This window comes from Columba livia, chromosome 4 (genome assembly GCF_036013475.1).
Source record: "Columba livia isolate bColLiv1 breed racing homer chromosome 4, bColLiv1.pat.W.v2, whole genome shotgun sequence".
NCBI classification, from domain to species: Eukaryota; Metazoa; Chordata; class Aves; order Columbiformes; family Columbidae; genus Columba; species Columba livia.
Genome location: NC_088605.1, coordinates 35,041,906 through 35,063,587, shown reverse-complemented (window position 1 = coordinate 35,063,587; position 21,682 = coordinate 35,041,906). Strand labels below are relative to the sequence as shown.

The following is a 21,682-nucleotide window of genomic DNA, read 5'->3' as shown; positions in this document are numbered from 1 at the left end:
TTTAAGTCTGAACTTAGATCAGCAATTATCAATGAAGAAAACAGCAGCTTCGCTGCCGAAAGAAAAAATTTTGCTGCTTCTCTCCCTTCTGTCCCATTGTCAGACCAGTATAACTCAAAACACTTCTATTTATTATTTTAGAGTAAAGATGTGCATAAGCTGTTTTAGTGACATTTTATTAAAGTAATTTTTCATGTTTCCCCCTCGCCCTCCATGTATGTGCAAATGTTGTCTTCTGGCAGGAAGCCACACACCAGTTTTGAGGTGGAAAACAGTCATAGGAAAAAAAGAGAAAGTCAGAAATTACTTTATAAATGGACACATCTTATAATACATTACAAAGCTCCCTTTAGTAGCCAAGTGATTCATGAACATTATACTTTATGTAATATCACAAATGCACAAAATATGCTTTGCATATGATTGCAAAAACAGCAGCACTCTGGAGCCAAGCACATGGTTTAATATTATAATAATGAGTCTACTTCAATGTAGTGGATTTTAATAAGACTTTAATACGACTGGTATGAAGCCAAATTACATAATGTCCAAAAATATGAAACAAAGCTTTTATAGAGAAAATAAAAGCTCATTGAAGTATAACCACATTTAAAAACAACAAAAAAAACACAACGACCAATGTTATCTAAAGAAAGCCATTAGGCATATTTAATTTTAAAAAAATCAAATTAGAGAAAAGGAACTCAAATCTATTCCCAGATCTCAAGATAAAATTAAAAAGGATATTATTTTAGGCAACATTTATGAAAATGAAGGTACTACGCCAGCACTGGGAAACAAGCTAACACCATAATTACCTCTTTTGGCACACATATGGATATGGGTTGACTATCTCCAATTTCTCTCAGAGGACAAAAAAAATGATTCAGTTACTTTACAGGTTGATTTTAAGACCGAACTATGTTGGATTGTCTAGAAATAGCTTAGACCAATAAAATAATTTCCTTCTACACATGAAAACCAACTCCAAGTAAGAGTCCCAAAGGTAAAGGGTGAAATTATTTACTCCTTCAACCCCTCTCATTCCGGAGTCTTGGGGAAAACAAGGACTTGAAAACACCTGTAAAGCTCAGTCCGGTATGGACCATTCTCAGAATAGCTTCCTCTCACACTCCTCACCACATATGATGGTATTAGATAGGAAAAAAAAAATTATAATTAAAAAAAAAAAATCAGTATTTCATTTGTTGGATAACATATGCAGAATATCACACATTCTTTAAGCTGTACACCCTTTTAAAATATTAGTGTTAAGCTAGCTGGAAGATTAGTATTTGCATGGATGACATTTTTTTGTCCTTTATTAGGATCAACTATTTAGATCCACATATCCAATAGAGAGATCAATATATATTAGCGTATTCCACTGTAGTTCTGGTTACAATCAGTACTACTGTTAAACTGAGTCTAAATAAATGCTGACAGCCTATCAGAGCATGTGGTGATGAATACAGCAAGAATCAGACCAGTTTTCTTTACATACATTCTATTGTCTTACCTACACATCTCTAGACTTTTTAAGCAGTTTTGATAAAGCCATTAAAAAACTGGCAGTGGATTGAAATTTCACATGACAATATGAAGTGAGGGGGACATTTTATGCCTTGGATTTCTTAGAAGTCTACTTTAGCTACAGAAGCCATTAAAAAAGTTGCAAGTAACTTCAAGATGAAAGGCATTAGCAGCTTTTTAGAAAAGGATAATCACAGTCTTCTAGGGACTTAATGAGACTTAATTCACAGAAGCTTTTGACTTGGTCTGCTGTTAATTGAATCAAAGTCGATGATGATCTTGTTACACTTTGGCTTGAATTCCCTAAAATAAAGCAAAATACAGATACTAGTTAGTGAGTAGTTAAAACACTTTGCTTGCTTTAGCTCCAGCTAAATTTTTGAAGGAATGAAAAAAAAACCCTCCTTGGATTCACATAGTTTTCATCTCTGTGGGAGCCAATTATAGTGCACCACACTGAGAGAAACCTGGACAAGAAAGACTAAGACAAAAAAAGACACATGGGGTGGGCGAGCCTGTACATTCTTCGGCTATTTGAGTTCATAAATTACCCAGGAGTCAAAGGACTTTTAGCAACTTAGCTGCAGGTGGTGGCATCATGTGAACAGGGATGGGATTTTTGTTCATATATATTTATATTTCAAATATATCTATTTACAGATACCGGTACACATCTGCATTCATAAACACATTCTAATATACTGTATATGTATTGTCTATACACATATATGTATACATATGTGTATATAAAAAAGGTATTTGGAATATATTTTGGTAAATATTCTGATTACTCTTTTCCTGCCAAGTTTTCAAAGAACACTTTCAAACTTTGCCTCAGCATATTAAAATGTTTTTTGTGCTACGGGAATAGATCACATTATGCATCATACTGGGGAAAATCAAACTAGTTAAGAGGGAATCATTTTAGAATTGTAAGTTTAGAACAGTAAAATTAATACCGCCACAAAATGTTTCCTTTTATTATCATTAGAGCATCTGCTACAGCAATTAGCAAGGAAGGTATTTGGGGACTGAGCATATATTTTCCAGTCTACCAGTAAACAAAGGATTATGCAAATAGTGTGGATTTAGTGCCTAATTAAGCTCTGCAGTTTAGTTCAAGAGATTTATTAAGTACCACCTACATCCTTAATAATCAATACAAGAATGAATAACAGTCAACACAGAAAAAAGCACATGCTGCTGACCACAGAAACTCTGAACACTTTGTCCAGAATAGCAATCTGAAATGCAAGAAACATTTCTCACCCTGGAGAAGTTACAAGATTTGACTTGCAAGAGAATGATTTATGTTTCTTAGTCAAATACTCTTAGTAGACAGGAAATACACCGAAGGACTAAAACTGAATTTCAAGTACTGCTGTGTTTTTTCACAGATGTTTCTTAGCCCAGTAGGTACCTTTCATCCCAAAACTTTACTGTCAGAATTGTTATGTTTGCAAATTTTTCGAAGCCTTTATATTAATATTGTAAAACTTTTTAGAGTTGCAAAGCCTCCCCGACTGCATAATTAGCCTCACCCACAGCATGTTATTGCTTTCGAACTAGCTGTTGAACAGATTGTCTTTAGGTATCTCTGTCAGTGTCTTTAAAAACACCACTCTTCAAATATTTTTCAGATTCTCATTACTTACAGAAATATTCCAAGTTTTATCCTTTTCTCGCAAGAAAAGCTGACCAAAGAAGACTGGACAGCTATAGGCATCGAGAATTAAGGGTGGCTGGTTTGAACACTTGACCAAACTGACCGCAACAAAAAGATAACTCAAGTTTTAATTAGGGTCAGGTACTCCACCAAATAAATAAATAAATAAATAAATAAGGTGATTTCAGTCCAACTCATATGATCCTAGGATAATTCAGGTTGTAAGGGACCTCAGGAGGTCATCTAGTCTAACCTCCCTCTCGAAGCAGGGTCAGCGATGGCTCTCCCGAGTACAATGTAACAAATAACCATCACATTCGCAATTTCACTTGCAGTCCAGGAGCGAAATGAATATTCCAAATGGGCTATTTTCTCCTACAAATGTTAAGAAATTGAAATGTAACCATTCACGAGGCAAAAATGGTGCGGCAGTCTGTCAATCCGGTATCTTTTGCAGGCATACAGAGCAAGCCACCTACAAACACTAACAAAGAGTAAAATGCTGCACGATGCACTGAAGAAAAACTTGTGCCCTGAAGTTGGTCTCTTTCACACACCATTTTTTCTTTTCAAAAATAAAAATAAAATTAATCAAAGTTCTCTTACCTGTATATAATACCTGCTAAATCAAACATCCTCCGTGCAGCTGTCATTTCTGTAGTGTCATGATACTTGTCAGACATAAAAATAACTTCCTTTATACCTAAAAAAGGCATATAGAAAAAATGTTAGAATTGCACTGGGAACAAAAAAAAACTAGTAATGGCATAGAAAAACCAGTGCACAAAATCAGAAAAGGCAGCATTCATCCACATATTCTAAAATTCCTTGGTACACCCATACTTTCCTAAATACTATAGACTGTACTTGAGAATAAGGCTTTGTAAGCTGTTTTGTAAGACAGTTCTTTCAAAAATGTTGGAAAATGTTTTTCTCCACTTTTACCTAAGTTTAACTCAGAAAACCAGAACCAAAAACTCACAGGCAAAAACCACGATAGACAGACTAGAAATTAAGCATTTTTGCAAAAGTAATTGAAAACTTATCTATCTCTCTAATATAGATAAAATTCCCCACAGAGAATTAAACCTCAAATCCCGTTCCCTTTCCGAACACACAGCTATAAAAGAATGCTTTTTCCTTTTGTTCTCTGTTTTGTAAATAACTCCCAGTCCCACGTTCAAATCCTGATAAACACATGCTGTCTCAAATTGCTGAATGATCTACACCTAAATTACTCAGGCAGGGGAGAAGTGCATATGTTGACACAAGAGAAGTTACAAGCATTTCAGAGACTAGCAACAGCTTACTATATTTACCAGACAACACAAATATCAATATATTGCAATTTAGTGCTGACTCAAGTGCATAAGGAAGAGGATGAGTGACTTCATTGTGAACAAGACCATTTGATTTTGATTCTGTAAAAAAGATAAATGTACCACAAATACAGATTACCATCATCTTTTCCCCTTCACCTCCTTTCATTTCAAGCCTTACCAACCAAAATAAAGAAGGATTTTGTTTGCTACTTTCTTCCTAGATTCCTGTGGTCATTAGTGGTCAGAGAAACTCCCCAGAATAGCAATCCATGCTAGGACTGCAAGACTTTACTCAATGAGCAAAATATACGCTACCTTGCAGCAGATATTTTTACGGAACTGAAGCCTACTGCTGGTATGCCTAATCTGAAACAAGGCGACACATTTAGGCCAGCACACTTGCTGCAGTGGCACAGATTTATAACAATTGTAATGAAAGACATAATTAAAGTAGGATCATAGAAGTCTTACGACATTTATGAGCAAAGATATTTTAAAATCTTCAAATATCTACCATGCATCACATTCAAATTAAAATTTCATGTATATACTCCCAACAGACCTTTTGTCATGCAGAAGTTTATTTCTTTCTGCCCTACTCTATTCAATGTGTCAGAGCACAGTAAAATTGACAGTAATTATATGCAAAGCCTGTGTTGTTCTTTGGCAGCTCCTGGTCTAAGAAGTTACAAACCTAAATTAGAAGCACGCTTAGAATCACAGAAGATGCAATTAGCACTGCAAAAATTTGGCACCATTCACATGCAAAAAAACCCCACAAGTAGCATCTTAGGAAGTTGACAGTGCAATTAATTTAGATCTAACAGCAGCAATTTAACATCAAATACATCCGTGGTAAGATACCAACGAGCAGGCAGCACTGCAACCCTGTCAAATAAAGCTGGCACTACTCCTTACCTGCCTGGATGATGAGCTTTGCACATTCGTTACAAGGAAATAAGGCAACATACATGCTACAGCCTTTCACATCAGCTGAGTTTTTGTTCATGATGGCATTCAATTCAGCATGGCACACTGATTAAAAAAAAAAAGAAGAAACCATTCATAACACCGTTCATTAAAATAAATCAGTCAAACTGAAATTAAAGCGTTACAATATAACTGCTTACATCCTTTCAAAGGCAAATAGCTTGCACAGCTTGTCATAAAGGGCAGAGGAAGAAATAAAAGCAGAAATACCAAGATCAATGAAGGTCAATTGTTCTGACCAGGCTGCCGATTAGTAATGATATCATTAAGCGCATTAGCATTGCCATTTGCTAACACCTATTGCAGGCAACAAAGCCGTAGGCTGTGGGCCAAGTAGTTGCAACCACCCTAAGTGAAGCAATATCTCACAGCTTCACAACTCTCTGGAGTATCTAATTGCCAGTATAAAACAGCTCATTTATGTGTTTACATGCACAGATAGGAAGAGTCTTACGGTTATAAGAGCGCACTGTGTGCTCTTAAAGGCAGGAGAATCACAAAGTAAAACCGAGCAGCTCTGTCCTCTGGGTCCCAGAACAGCCCAGCCCTGCCGCATGATTCTCTCACCCCAAGAATACACAAGACATACTCAACCATTAAAATGTCCCAGCTTTAATATTAAAGTGAGTTTACTGCTCATTAAAAGGTGCCAGACTTCCCAAGCAGGAAAACAAAGTCCTCCATTTCTCCATGGATTTGAGACAGGACAGGTAGCAACAGACACCCCTGCTTTATTCCACCAGAACACAACAGTTCTTTCCGGACAGATCGCACCTTAGGGCTTAAGTTTTTACGCTGTACGTATCAGCAGATTATCTAACGCGTTATCAATGGAGGTGAGAAAGGCACCGTTTCTGTGGCATCCACCATGAACCTCTGAAAAAAAAAATTAGGATTTCTGTGAGAACTTCCTGTTTACTCCCAGGAACGACAGCACATTGCATAATTTATATACCTACCTAGGAAGAAACTGCCTGCTGCCCTGACTTTACTTCATAAACAGGCGCTGAAGTGTGGTGTGGGTTTGAGGTCATCTAGAGACCTGCATGTGCAGACAATATTAAGAGTTTTTCCACTGCTTGTTTTGAAGAATGCATTAAAATATATATATATATATATATATATATATATATGTTTTCCTCTCCCTTGAACACATAGGAAAATTAAACCAGGGAAAGTCAGGAGCACAAACTCACAGTGCAGTTGTTACTACGTACTGACCTCTGTGTGAATGACCTCAACACGCAAAGAATAACTGAGTGCAGCACCTTCAACACACAGGAATCCTTGCTGAATGGAAATGTTTTCCGTATACACTAAATGTCTACATGGAATTTTCTGTATAACATCTAATGCACTATAAATTTATAGCCTAACTTACAACACACAAGCTTTCCCATGTAGACAAGTCACAAAGGACCAAACACTTCCTAAAGACAGCTCAGTATCGACTTCTACAAGCAGTCCCCAACATCACCATGACCATACTGTCCACATACCTTCTCATAAACAGTAAAGCCAGAAACTTCCATAAAAAAATACGAAATTGACAAAAAAAGGCCAACAGCCAAGCACCATCATGTGAAGGTTTCTATTACTATTATTATTGTTTCTATTGCAACTGTAATTGAGTCACACTGTATTTTACACATATGCCATTAAGTATACAAGATATGCAATTATATGAACATATACATTTAGCAAATCCAGTAAATACATTTAAGTCAAAGTATATTACTGAGGTGCACTAATCTTACATAGCCTTCACAATAAATAGAGAATTATTTTTCTGGGGTTATCGAGGATTGAGTGAAAAAGAGTGTCATTATTTCCACAACTGAAACTAGGTTATGTCAAAGGACAGAAACATCACTTTTAAGTTTATTTGAACAATATACTTATGTTCTAGGCAGCACTCTAAAATATAGAAGGCGTCCAGAAAGAAGGATGAGGGAATGTTTTCAAAGGCTCACAGAAGCAAAAAAAAAAAAAAAAAAAAACAAAAAACCACAAACCCTATAACTCCTTCAGTAAATATTTTTTCTTCACTGAAACTCAGAAATCTTCAGCCATAAAACCAGACAAATTTCATTATTAGTACTGCATCAGGTTTCCTTCCTGCGCTAATGAGAAAGAAAGGCTTTTTCTGCAGACTTCTATAAACTTTCAACAACAAACTTCTTCCCAAGCAAAAACAAGTTCAGGCCAAAAATAAGTTATAAAAGATAATCAGCTGGAGCGAGAGAAGAGAGAATTTTTTTTCTCCTGATCATCTTAACATAATCTAAAGTTAAGAGCAATTACGACTCTCCAGTGTGGAAAGAAGCAACAGAGACTAATCATTCCAAGACAAAAAGTAGTGGGGTCTCTAGCAAACCTGGCTAGCTTTTGTTTAAAAATAAAAGGATGTAGGTTTTTCATACACATTGTAGCCTAATTAAGTACTTTACTCCACTTACTGCAGAAAGTAGTACAGGACTAGAAGTTTGCATTGATTCCAGGAGTCATCTTTTCCCTTCCAGTATTTTTTTTTTTAGTCTACTGAGCTATTAAATAACAAAACCGTTATGGCTCAGTTGTTAGAACTTGGAAGAATATTCTGTGAAGGTATCATGACACATCTCTGGTTTATACATTTCCTCAGACACCTGCTACTGGCCCCTGTAACAGATATATATATAATATATATAATAGTCTATATAATATATATAATAATCTATATATAATAGTCTATTATCCCCAGATTTTTCTTACAGATGTGACAAGCTTCCTGCAGAGCATTAATGAGAGGCAGGAAAAAAAAAATCCAGGGGTCTAAAATCCCTCTTGTTAATAACTAGTTCACATTTGGGGCATTATGAAGTTTTCTAACCTGTTAAGGGTTCCTACTAATAGTTACATATTCTTTCAGAAAATAAGAAACTAACTTAAAATAACCTTTCACAGGTGCACAGTATTCAGAACTCTGAAAATGGTATATTTAAATAGACCAGTAAAACTTTTTTACAATACCCCATGGGGGACCCCAGTGTTTTGGATTTAAAAAAAATATATTCACGTGTAGCCAACATAATATTAAGTCTGCAACACTGGTTTCCATTCTGGAAAAGTGGCTTGGAAAGTATTCTCGAAAGGCTTCATTAGCTGAAGAAATAACCATGCAATGAGAAGTTAGTGTGTGCTCTGATATTCCTACCACCTGCTACTGTGTTCAGAAGAAGCAGGGGGGAGGAGGGAGGCAGAGGAATGACTGCTTCATTACTGGTAGTATTAATTGATAGGCTTCTATTTTTTCTCATTGCATACTGCTTTGTGTTGCTCACATGAGGTATCACTCATCCTTAAGCCTACATGTAAATAAGAGACCCCTACTTACCCTATTAATGGTCATTTTTCAGGATTAACCATTTAACATGAACATGCTCTTAGTGGGTTGCAGAGTCAGAAGTACTCTTCCCACCTATTATACTACAAGTGTTCTGACTAGTGATATTACAAGAACCACCAGACTAGTCAAAGTGTTTCTTAATACTGTTCGAAGGCTTACATGCTGATGAAGAGCTTGGAGTAGGGACAACCGTTAACATGTCACCTTTTAAGAAGCAATCAGAGGAGGGGCTGAGGGCAGTGACCTTTCTATGTGATTAATTACTAATGGAGCCAGGCTAGGAATTTTGAGAAATTATGCACTAAATATGGTGTTGCCTTTGAAAAGAAAGCATTTCAATGCATACAGATTGTCACACAGCAAGTTTTGACTTATTTATTAAAGTAAGTTTTTATACTACTATAAGCTTGTTCTACTTTCAGCAGAACACAGAAGCGTTTCTTAGTGGGCAAGCAGAATGAGTGAAATTATTCTTGGTGTTTCCAAATTCCCTAACTTTCTACAGTTTTGACGTATGACACCAGAATTGGACAGAAATCCATGTAGGACAAGAGAGCGAGAGGCTGTGAGTGGAGACTGTCTCCTATAGATCCCCTTTCCAGCTGAAGCCTCAGTTTTGCACTGCCAATTGGAGAGCATCACACTTCTTCATAGTGCCTTATCAAGTTTTGTGCTGTCAAAATAACAGCTTCTACAAAAGTAACATTTGCCTGGATATCTTCGAGTGTTCATCTCTCAAAGAAATTGACGAAAAGCTCGTAATCCTAACACGAGGAAATGTTGGTAACAGTTTGTTTCATTCTACACAGCAGGTACTGTTCAATTAGAGCATACTTTTTGCCACAGCACATATTTTATCATATCTGAACCTGTATAAATATTTGTAAGCATATTTACTCAATATTTTTTCTGTTGCTCAGAGGTTTCTAAATTTGCCAGTCATTTTAATTTAGAACTCTCTTAATTAGAGATTGGTTGTCAAATGGATGTTCTTAGATTACAGTAGGAGACAGAGGGCGTAACAGGAGCACAGCAACTAGCATTAGTGGGGAGACTTGTGTTAACAGGAGGAAAATGCAGTATTTTAAACAATTGCTGAGAGGAAACTGAGCATCATCAAATCCTTGGACTCATCTAACAGAAACAGAGGGCGCTCACTTCTGACTCTGAAAGCCAGAATGTCGTCTAATTATTAAGAAGCTTCTGCACAGTACGGAACACAATGCTTCAGGAAGAGCTTTTAATAACGTCTTAGTAAAGCACGTATTCAAAACTGGTCTTTCATTTCTCTCACGTGTGCAGAGACATCCCCGCTCCTGTCACTGACTGGCAGCCTGGAAAGAGCCAGTTCCAACGTAGCAACAGAAGACCCATTTTGTGCTGTGAAAAATGGCATTCTGCAAAACACCCAGTGCTTTCTGACCTAACAAGACTCAACTGTTCAAATATACACTACGACTAGAAGGAAAAAAGTTTAAATCTGCTTCAAGACTCTCATAAGGAATGCATAGTATCAATAGAGGTGATCCGCATCACAATTCCTGTAACAACCAAATGCCTTGCACACATTTGCATCATCTAAGGTAAAGTGAGCACTATTTACATTTTGATGCTTTCTTTCAGTAGCAGCTCATGTGACACTTAGATGTTGGTAAATACAATATTTTTAACCAAGCACAACCTAATGCTGAGCTGAGCAGAACCCACATTTGAGAGTGCAGGTCAGATATGTACAGTATATTGCAGCAGACACTGGTGAATTTCAAGCCAACGAGTTCAAAGAAACAGAACAATTTAGGAGTGACAGAACTTGTTTAGCCTTACTTCAAAAGTTCAAAGGTTATTGTTATCAGTAAGTGCACAGGGGAAGGGCAGAAAGGAGGAAGGGCTAATCACAACAATTAAGAAAAGCTAAAAGAACAATGCTGGTATACAAAAGAATGTATACACTAGCCACAAATAAATTTAGGGTGGAAATTGGAAGTTTTCTAGCTATGAAACACTCAATCTGATCAGAGCTGTAGGGTCAACGCATCCATCTGTTCTGCTGGAGCTCAATAAATTTATTATAGGATCATCTAACACACTTCTGCAAAGACAGCCTCTGGGTCCAATCCCCTGCTATGTCTATGGTGCTAAACACAGACAGTGCCAGGGACTGACCCTTGGCCCTGAGGCCAACTGGCACAGACTGGCTCATGTTCATCTTAGTCAGGGCTCCATCAGCATTACACAGCACTTGGCCCTGGGTTTCCTCAAGGCTCCACGTCTCGAGAGTCTCATGGCACCACGTACTTATTTTGTATATCTCAGTTCAAAGTGCATAAAGAAGTGAGATGACTTTTTTGCAGCCCACCAGAGCAGGATTTTCACAGCATGAAACAGAGTATGCCTTGCATATCCCCCAGTATGGCCTGAGGGAGGGAGGAGGGTTAAGCATACCATCTCAGCAGGCTTTGCATTACACACCTGTACAGGATGACAGTTTTCTTGCAGCCTTTTTTCCACCCTGCCCTCCGGAGCAGCCTTTGAGTGAACCATTCGCACAGCAACACTCAGGCTTCGTTCTGGAGAAAACTAGTCAGAGTGGTCCAAAACAGATGGAAGCGAGCTAATGTTTATGTCTAACCTACAGCAGCACATAAAAACAGGAGGTCAACATTCACATCCACCCCCAGCCCTTTTCTGTAGCACTGCGGATGCATGAAGTAGCTCTAGAAAACATCTTCCAACTTACTGCGGTGCTACAGGCACAATTACCATCAGCTTTACCTAATAAGCTACATTGCAGCTCTAGTGATGAAGGCACCAACATTCGCATGATAAGCTAATAGCGCACTCAGTAAGATTGTACCATCTCTGAACAAGCTAGTCAGGAAAAAACAAGGATAAAAACTTCAATTTACACAAATGCTGTGATGATTAGCAAAGGCGGAAAGGAAAACATGACAGTTTAACAAGGTTTTCGCAGCAATTCTGTGTCTCTTTGCATCTACCAGAATTTTTTAAAGCACAAGATTTATATATATATGTACTTGTCTGGTCTGTCAACTGTGCTATCAAGATTAATAACAAACTGCTAGAGTTTAAATGATCTGTGAATTACAAAATAGGTCATTTATTCATCACAGCAGATATTTTATGTTACAAAGTTGTGATTTTTTTTTAATGAGGTGAAGACTAAGATTCTTGGGGGAAGGGCAGTAGTAGTAGTAGACCAAATCCTAGAAAGGAACTCATCTCTCCAGGCTGTTAGATTGGTCAGTGCATTTTTTAAACATCATATATTACTTTACTCCACATCTTTTGGAGTCAGTTAACTAAATTAAAAAAAAAAAAAAATTCTCAGGTCATCTTGTACAAAGATTCCTCACAAATTCATACAACATTTTTAGTTTAAATTGGTCAGCTTAGATTTGAGTGCCTGGAACATGCTTACCACCCACACTGATCTTAGTTCAGAACTGAGACCTTACAGCAGCATAAGGATTCAACCAAAATCAATATTCTGTTTTCAGTACTTTGTATTTAAATCAATGGGCTAACAGTTGTTTCCTCATCCTATAAATAAAAAGCAGGCATACCAAGTTGTACCATTACGGTACTGTCGTTATATGTAAAAGCAGTGCTTCTGTGCTTTAGAGCACACAGAAAATTCAGCAGGAGCTGCCCCCAGTATCAGAAATACATCTCTTATAAAAAATGATATGAAACTGTCTCAGTCTTAAGAGTTAACATTAGAGGTTTTATAAATTGGTAAAGTGAACAAAGACAAAGCACCAGGGTTTTAAGAACACAAACATGAAACTGATTAATTATGTGCTGAACCACTACCCCTCATCTTTCACTTCAGTGCTACGGGAAACCAAAAAATGCAATGGCGGTTTTTAAGAGAGAGCTCTGGGTGAACACAGGGAACAGCAAAACTCATTCAAGTCTAATTTCAGTACCAGAACAATTGTTAGACGTTATAAATAAAAAACAGAATTGGCAGGCAGAGATAAACACTGTACATTGGAAAAGAGTCAATATCTCTTTGCAAAGGCTGAACTCTGGTGCTCATTTTCCACCACCTAAGCAAGGGGAAGGGAGAATTTCTGAGAGTGCTTAATCAGTTTTGTGGCCTGCCACCCCTGAGGCCAGGCCAGGCTGAGCTTCAGCACAGGATGAAGAAGCCCCTAATACCCATCTTTCCTGTGTCCACAGCTCTTGCTGCATTGGTCTCACCTCACAGAGGTGCAGCGGGAGCTGGTGTGGAAACAGAAAGACAGAAAAGGGGGATTTAAGAGAGCATACACTCCTCTCTTCCTTATCAGCCCTAACCACACTTCCTCCCCAACGGCAGCTACTGCAGGCCACCAGGCAGCTCTCACCTCCATTGATTGCCATGCCCAGCACTCAGGAAGCCTGAGGCAGCCCTGCAAATTGTCTCCTTGGCTCCTGCAAACCACACCTGGCCAAGAGGAGTATGTAACTGTACAGCTCTGTTGAGATGTGCACCAGGCTTCACAGAGAACCAGCCCTTCAAAGCAGGCGTGCAGAACACCAAACTATACCTGCTGCAAAGACAGTGACAGGATCCAAAGCAGCACTCTGCCACATTTACCACGAAACCGTCCTTGCTCTTCATTGCTTTTGCCTGTTTAGTAAATGTGAATCAAATCAGAGGCTGAAATAATCAATGGAAGTCACCTCACCCACAGCAGGGTAGATTTGCTGCAGACCAGGGGAGGCAAAAATGGCATGGAACGTCAGAATGCAGTCACAGACTGCAAGACAAACAAAATTCAGCTCCTTCATAATATGTGTTGCCTATGTCATCGACACTTGAACACTGGAATTTCCCACGACAACTGGAGTTTACAATTTTAGTACCTCTATTTTAAACACAATTATTTGTGTTGCATATACATGCTCTCTGTAATACCTGTGGAGATGAACACACAGAAGCAGCAATCATCTGCATACACTGTAACTGTGTGCTAACGAGCTGTATTATATTCACAAATTTTCACTACACAATCCAAAATGGCTAATCATTTATGAACATACTTCACCAGGAAGTCAGTACTTCATGAAGAGTGTTTTCATTTCTTTTCAGAGCTGTGATTTTTATCCTGATGTATCACATATGGGCACATCATTAACAAAATCCGGTGAGTGGGGGAAAAAAAAACAGATCAATATTTTACCAGCTGAACTTTCACATATACAGACATCACAAGTCTGACCTGTCAACCCCAAGAAGCCTTACCATAAGGATATTTCGTGTCTAGTCTATGTGCTGCTGTTCTTGCCCAGGGCAGTACATCATCGCTGCAGCCATTAGGCATCCCATTGTATCCAATTCCAACAATCTTGTTTTCTGAATTTACAATGCAGGCACCAACCTAAATAAAATCAGATTTATATAGTACAAACAGCATGCATAATGATGCATCAACAAGAAAGATGAGACATGAGAAGTCAGTCCTACAATCTTAATTTAACAGATGCAAGCTTCACTTTATATTAAGTCACACCATCTAGTGAGCAAGGCTGTAACTGTACCTCACTGGTGGAGCTTTCAGGGCAGATGCAACCCTGCTGCCCCACCGGTCACACAGTCCCCATCCCAGCCTGCCAGCACTGCTCCTTGTCCCACCATGAAGTGAAGATTGTTCAGGAAGCAAAACCGGTACTGAACTTATCCTACTAAATGTAAGTTTTCTGCCAGCTCAGCTCCCCAAACTAGCTTTTCCAGAAGCAGCACAAGCAGCAGCAGCAAAAGAAAAGGTATGGAAGGTGGAACAGAAGTGTAGCAGTGCTGACATAGGCAGAGATAGGTTCACAAATCTTTATGTCTTGTTTATGTAAACATGCACCAAAATACCAGACCTTTTAACTCCCATCCTTTATTGCTTTAATCCAAGTCTGCACAGGGACTCTTCTTATAGAGTCAAGTGTCCTGTTTTTACGCTTTCTGTTCATATTTAAGATTTATTGAAATGGCAGTAGTACTGATTTTAACTCTCACAATGTGTTTATCAGCCAGCTCTTGGATAACAAAAATTTAGCCCAAAGCTAATAACCTTCAGAGAACTAAGAGCTATAATGTACAGAAGCCAACAAGTAATTGAGCAGAATGTTAACATACATTTTATTTCACGGCTTTGCTGGGATTTGCTTCCTCAACTTTTTCACACAAAGGAAGACTAGCAGGACGACTGGGTCCTGCAGAACAGCACGTTTCAGGAGATGTATCGATCGCCTCAAACCAATATTCAACAGAGGCACATGAAAGAAGCAAAGCATGGGGACAGACAGTGAAGCAGAGGAGGAAAGGGAACCCAAGGGACGAATCAGACTAGAAGAAAACTCCAGTCAACCCAAGAAAGAGCAAAAGGGAATTTTTATACTCTTCTGAGTGAGGAAAAGGAAATTGTAAAATGCTGCATCTCAAAAAATTACTATCAAACTTCCAGTAGTTATATCCTCCTCTAACAGTAACTATATTTACCGGGAAAAAAAGGGCAAGAAAATGCATGTGTTATTTTAACCTCTAGATGAAGATTTCCAAAACTCCAAGCTACAAATGTACACGCAGAATTATACACATGGGGTCAGGCCCAGTAAGAAAATTTCTGTAAGAAAAGGTGCTGACCATGTTAAAAAATGAATGAATACCTATGTACTGAAATAACTACTTACAAGAAATCCCTGAAAGTGTTACATGTGCATCTGACATGATGTGCAACATAGATTAGGCTATGTTGTCCTCATACATTGCCTACTTACCTGAGAACTTGGATCCTTGCTTCTTTGTGCTGACAAAAAAGCTACTGCCATAAAATATTCAGGCCATTCCAAATAATCCTCTCGCTTTTTGCAGGATGCTTCACTGCCGAAACTACAGTTCATGGAAAAAAACAGTCATCAGCAAACAACACGTAGTAGTAGCTAGAGTTATTACAGATTGTATTCTTTTAATGTGCTCAAGTTTAAAGTAGCCAGGATCAGAATCTGGCTGAGACCACACATTCACTAGTATTTTAACAGCAAACCCATCAGTGTTATATGCTTTCCAGGAACTTATACAGTCAACATTTCCTTTCAGGGAAAAGGCATCCAAGCAAGGTTGCAAATTTCAGTTTTAGATAAGGCTGAGCTATTCAGAGCACTGAGCCATTCAAAGACAGAGCAATTTATCCTTTATATATAACAACTGGCATATTTCTAAGATTCAGGTGTATCATGTACTGGCATTCTTTTCACCCAAACAACATAATCTTTTTTTTTATGATGGCTGCACTAACTGCAAGCCTCTAATCTAAGCTAGTTTGTACTTCTGTCTACAACAAGCACTTGCTAGATTTCTGTTTAGTAGCTTCCTGTGCAGTCATTCCTTTCTGCCCACACAGTTATTGCCTTGAGTTTGCCTCTCCTTACAACACGTACCAGGGAACATCTGAAGCTGTAAGCCATTCTGATAGTCCCCTGCTAAGTTTCTCTTAAGATTATGTCCTATGAAAGCCACCTGAAAACTGAGAAGAGATGGGTTCAACAACTTTTTCCTTAGATACAATGTATGAAAGTGGCACCAAAGGTCACTTCTTTCCCTCCACTTGGGGGTTTATTTGGTGGAAGGAGGGAGGAAATGAAAAAAAAAAAGTGATGCATCATTTTCTCCTGCTTGCTTATGGTTGAAAGACTGCTTGAGTAGCGTAAGACACAACAGGGGAAATACAGACACCTGTACATCTTCCCCCCAAAATATTTAAGTTTTGCAAATTCCAAGGAAAAGATAAAATTCAAAGAAATTTCCCCAAACTCTCACCTATCATTGCTGTGCTTGAAAAGCAAAACAATGGATCATCTCAAATACAATAATTACTCTATCAAAATACAAGGGGCACGGTACTTTTCTTCTTGGGCTCCTCTCAGCAAGGACTACAGCTTAAGACTGAGATACCCTTCTAGTAATGTACAGCCACACCGAAAAACACATCATAGGTAACTGCAAGAAGCAAGACACCTAGCAGCTCTAGTACCAGCGCTTTCTGAAGACAAACAAACATTACAAGAAAAGTATTTTGTTAATTATTATTTTTATAACCAAAAACATAAAATAGCATGTATTAGAGGCTTCCAGTTAGCTTGTCATAAAGAGGTCACACTATTTGAATGAAGACAATGATAAAATTGTACTTTAGAAACGTACAGGGTGCTATTTACCAAAGATAAATTGCTGGTTTTGAATAGTTTGTATATGACATATTACAAGTTAGCAATTTTGGCTAGTACTTGGAATGAATGAGAATCACCTTTAAGGCCACCCTCTCAACATAAGGAGGGAGAAACATTCACTCTTGTTGTAACCAGCATGCGCCTCTCACACTGTGACAACATCGCGAACAGCGCCCAGAACTGTCAATTGTCAAAGCAAACACAAAAATCAAGTACGTGATTCTGAGAGTGCCCAAACTCTTCATAACTAAAGGGCTGGGACTGTATCCTACTAACAAAGAAAAGTGTTCAGAGAAGTGTTCAAAGAAGTTCACAGGGGAAATAAGAAATTAGACATGCCATCTCACCTTTCCATCCCAAATTGAACTTTGACAGGTTAACTGAAATACCAGAAAGGTGTTTCAGCTAATTTAAGTGATTATTTAAAATACCTCACCAAAGCAGATTTACAAAATCCTAAACACTATTGGACTTCAAATGATCAGTTTAACACATTCCTGACCACATGACATTCACAGTGGTATCTTTGGAGAGGCACAGGACATACAATGCAGACCTACACTGAATAAAACATTCTGGAGAATAGGGCTCCAGAAAGACAATAGCACTCTGAACTAAGAGGTTTTGAGATCTCCTTTTTGTTAAATTATTCCCTAGCAACCCTATTTGTTCAAAACACAACAAAAGCTACTATTTACTTTCCTTATAAATACTGAACTGTATGTAAGTGGAGGTCCCTCTCAGAGTACCAACTTCATAGGGAAAGGAGAATATCTGAAAAATGAACAGCATGCTTACATGGAAGAAAACATCTACAAAAACCCCCCACACTTTACTCAATTACTTCTTAACATCACCATGCTTGGTGAGATAATTCCCTCAATGCAATTCTCAGGAAAACAAGAGTGTGAAATGGGTATAAAACAATTCCCAATTGAGCAGAAGCCAAGGACTTGGGTAGCAGTCAAGCACACAGGAAAATTAAGCTTATGGATTTGGGGCAGCAGATCATCTTCCTGACACTCATTTGTATGTTCTAGAATTGCATGAATGAAAGCCACTCTAGAAAATATTATAGCTAGCTGTAAAATAAGCAGTTAAGGCTTATCCTTGTGATAACTGACAAGAACTTATGGATAAATACATATTGGGAATCAAAAGCCATGAAGATAACACTGCTCAAGAACAAAGGCAAAAAAATACCCTTAAATTCTAGAGTGATTAGTAGTCTGTAGAAAAGTCTGCGTAAAAGAAAGATTAAAGAAAAACGGAGAAAAATATTCTGCAATTAGAGGACAGTGCCTTCCTTCTCAGTTCTTTTTCATCCACCTAAGCCTCAAGTGAGCTGTAACACCATCTTAAAAAGGAAAAAAGAAACATCCGCTACCAAAAAAAAAGCCTAAATGAAAAATTTAGTTGAGAATCCTAAAACAGAATACATCACCTCAAATCTTTTCATAGGACAACTATGATAGTCAATTACACAACAATATAGTACAACTGGAGAACTGGTGGGTATCAGACTTCTTTCCCTTCTCACCCTGTCAAAGGTTTTTCCCCTGCTTTCTTACGTCTCACGTGCATTATGTTCCAACTGTATTGTAGTATTTTTTCCCCAGTATCAAGAACATTATTGAAGATCAGCTATCAATATTCTGTCATCCGACTTACAGAATTTAAGATTAAAAAAAAAAAGAGATAAGCATGTATTAAAAATAAAGCATCTTCAACAAGGCTCTTGTTCCCCAAAAGCCAAACAGGATATGTGTTCTTGATGACTTTCAACACTAGCTTGTTCTTTAAGTCTCATAATTATGTTTATGATTGCTATTATATCAAATGGATGTGGTATTCTCTTTACCTTTCCCTTCATATGAGCACTGAGATATGGTCATTACCTATTCCTTACGGGGAGGTGAGGTTTTGAGAGAGAGAGAGAGGAAAACCGACCTTTCTTAGAGAAAAACAATATGCATTGAAAACTAAATACAGTAAATTTTTTGCCGAGAGACAACCCACCAAGCCTGTAAACATTAAGGCTTTGTGTGAAAATACTGAGCCCAAATTAAGCAGCGCAAGAATATTTCCCAAACTTCGCTTTTGCAGCATCAGTTCTTTGACTTGAAATTGCATATTGCTCACGCCGGCCTCCATCTCAGGAAATAACGATACAAGGTGCCCCATCTACTCTTCTTCCAACCCCATTGATTGCGACAATAAAACAGTCCATACCCTAACGACGAGGCCTTCGGAAGTTTGGAGAAACACCGCCCCGCGGGGAGGCGCCGTTTCCCCGGCACGGCCGCAGCCGGCGCTGCTCCTGTGCCCCGGGAAGCCCCTGTGCCCCGGGAAGCCCTCCCACAGCAGCCGGGCCCGGGGCGAGCTCTGCCCTGCCCCGCTTAGAGCCCCTCAGACGGGGCCGAGCCCGCTGCGCGGCTGCCGGACGCCACCCTCCCGAAAGCAGCTGGCCGGTGCCGGCGGCTGCCGCCGCTCTCCCCGCTCGCACGCCGGGCCGGGTCGGCCGCATGGACCCGCGGAGCGGCGGCCGGGCTCCCGCCACCAACAGCCAAACCCCATGCGGGAGCGGCCCGGCTGAGGAGGGAGAAAGTTTAGTGAGCCGGGGAGGCGAGTGGGGGAAAGGAGCGAGAGGGAACGGCCGGCGGGCGGGCGGCCAGGAAGAGCCTGGAAACGGCATCAGCCGCGGCCCCTCCGCCGCTGCGCCCTCAGCTCAGCGCTCGGCCCCATCCGCGGGCCGGGCCCGGGTAGCGTACCCGTTAACGTGGCCGCTGGGCTGCTGCACGCTCATCGCGCTGTCGCCCCAGTCTCTTTCGCCGCTTGGCGCCAAAGCGGGAGCGGGCGGGGAAAGGGGCGGGCGGCGGGAGGAGCGCAGCGGGGGCGGTGTCGGTGTCCCGCTGCCATGTCGCGCCGCAGCCGCGGGGGGCGGGCGAGCGGGCTCAGGGTCCGCGGGGGTCGCGGGTCGCCGAGGAGGCCGGTGGGCTCTCGCCGAAGCGCAGCTGCAGCGCCCGGGAGCACATCTCCCTGAGCCGGGGGACGCCACCGCAGTACCTTACATGAGTTACTTTAATCTGTGTTCCTGTAGTTTTCAGTTTTCTGAGAGGTGCTGCTGGTAATGTTGTGCTTTGACACAAGCATGCAGGTTTCCATCCAGCTCACCCTCTTGAGGTAAATGCTATTTATTAAAGCTTGGCGTTAACATATTAAAATGTCTACAAGTCGGGGCGGGGGGTGAGGGGGAGAGGTGTTCTCTGGATATGAAATCTGTGTGAAAAGTGAAAGTGAGTTATGGTTTATTAGTACCTCCAGCTGCTGCCAGGTTTTAGAAGTCTCCCAGGATGCTCAGGTAGCTGAACATATATACATAGCCCATTACAGTGCAAAACAAGTGGCATAATAATAAATGGTAGTGTGGTATGTTTGTCTTCCTTCTGTGAGGAGCTGCCTACCCTGGCTGGCTGGTTTCTCCAGGCCCCTGCCTTTTCAGTAGCACTCAAATGAGAGCAAGGCCCAGATGTTCGCTCCACAAAACCGTGAGGCATCAGGCAAAGGCTGCCCAAACCCAGCCAGACGTGTCCGATCCCGTTCCCACTGGAGGCAATGACAGGTGCAGCAATTCGGTGAGAGCAGTGACGGACAAAAGGAAAACACTCGCCTTCGAGAGCACCCCCAAGTAGGACTGGTGTGTGCCAGCTGTGCAGCTCGCGCTGCACGTGTGCCACGTGCTGCACCATTGAGCTGAACGTGGCCAACAGACACGCGTGAGATACAGCGTGGTCAAATATCTTCCTCGTCCTCTTTGTCTAGGAGGGTGCTTCAGGCTGGGAAAAAAGGACACTTTGGGGAAACCAGGCATATAGCAGGCTTATCCCAGAATCTATAGTTCCCCCTTACTGACCATACGCATAGCAAACTGCGCAAGCGAGTACACCAGGTAAAGTAGTGTACCATGTGTGCAAAAAGATGGCGAAGTCACGGAACCTGCCATGTTCGTAGTTATTCTTGAAGCTATGCCAAAGAGAGAGAGCCTGCAGTGATCAAAACAGAGGAACACACTGCTAATTTGTTTTCATATTTAGATTGCTGTATCAGCTAGCTATCTTTTTTTTTGAAACATTTGACAAACCATCAAGTATTAAAATGTTACTTAATTTCACAGATATTCCTGTTCAGTTGTAACCAGAGAACTTGGCAAAAGCAGCCTGTTGTATTTCAACTGACAAGTTTTCCAGCCCCTAGAGTGGGAAAACATATAGCTATTTCAGTTTGCAAGACTTCTATTATCACAATTTCATATGGACAACAAATGTTCATGTACAGTTTGTTAATGAATGAAAAGGAACAATTTAAATGCAAGAAAAAGAATATAATGAAAGTAGCATCACTCAGGAAAGCATAAGCCTGAAGGTGAAATGAAAGGCCTGATTATGGTTGATCACGAAGAGAGTTAAAGAGCACTCATTTAATTAATCTGGAGAAAAAATTAGCATAATTCAGTTCAAAAAGTTTTCTACTATCTGTATATGTGTTTCTGCACTCTTG

The 21,682-nt window shown here is 39.9% G+C and overlaps 1 protein-coding gene across 1 annotated transcript; it reads right to left on the bottom strand.

The window, feature by feature from the left end:
- Positions 1-495: 495 nt before the first annotated feature.
- On the bottom strand, positions 496-20,033 carry DCTD (dCMP deaminase). Its single transcript, XM_065061253.1, has 6 exons — positions 19,897-20,033; positions 15,677-15,788; positions 14,154-14,289; positions 5,440-5,556; positions 3,806-3,902; positions 496-1,836 (listed from the first exon to the last, which is right to left on the bottom strand). Exons 1-6 carry the CDS (start codon positions 19,929-19,931, stop codon positions 1,758-1,760), a joined length of 576 nt encoding a protein of 191 aa, XP_064917325.1. The 5' UTR covers positions 19,932-20,033; the 3' UTR covers positions 496-1,757.
- Between the last annotated feature and the right edge of the window lie 1,649 nt (positions 20,034-21,682).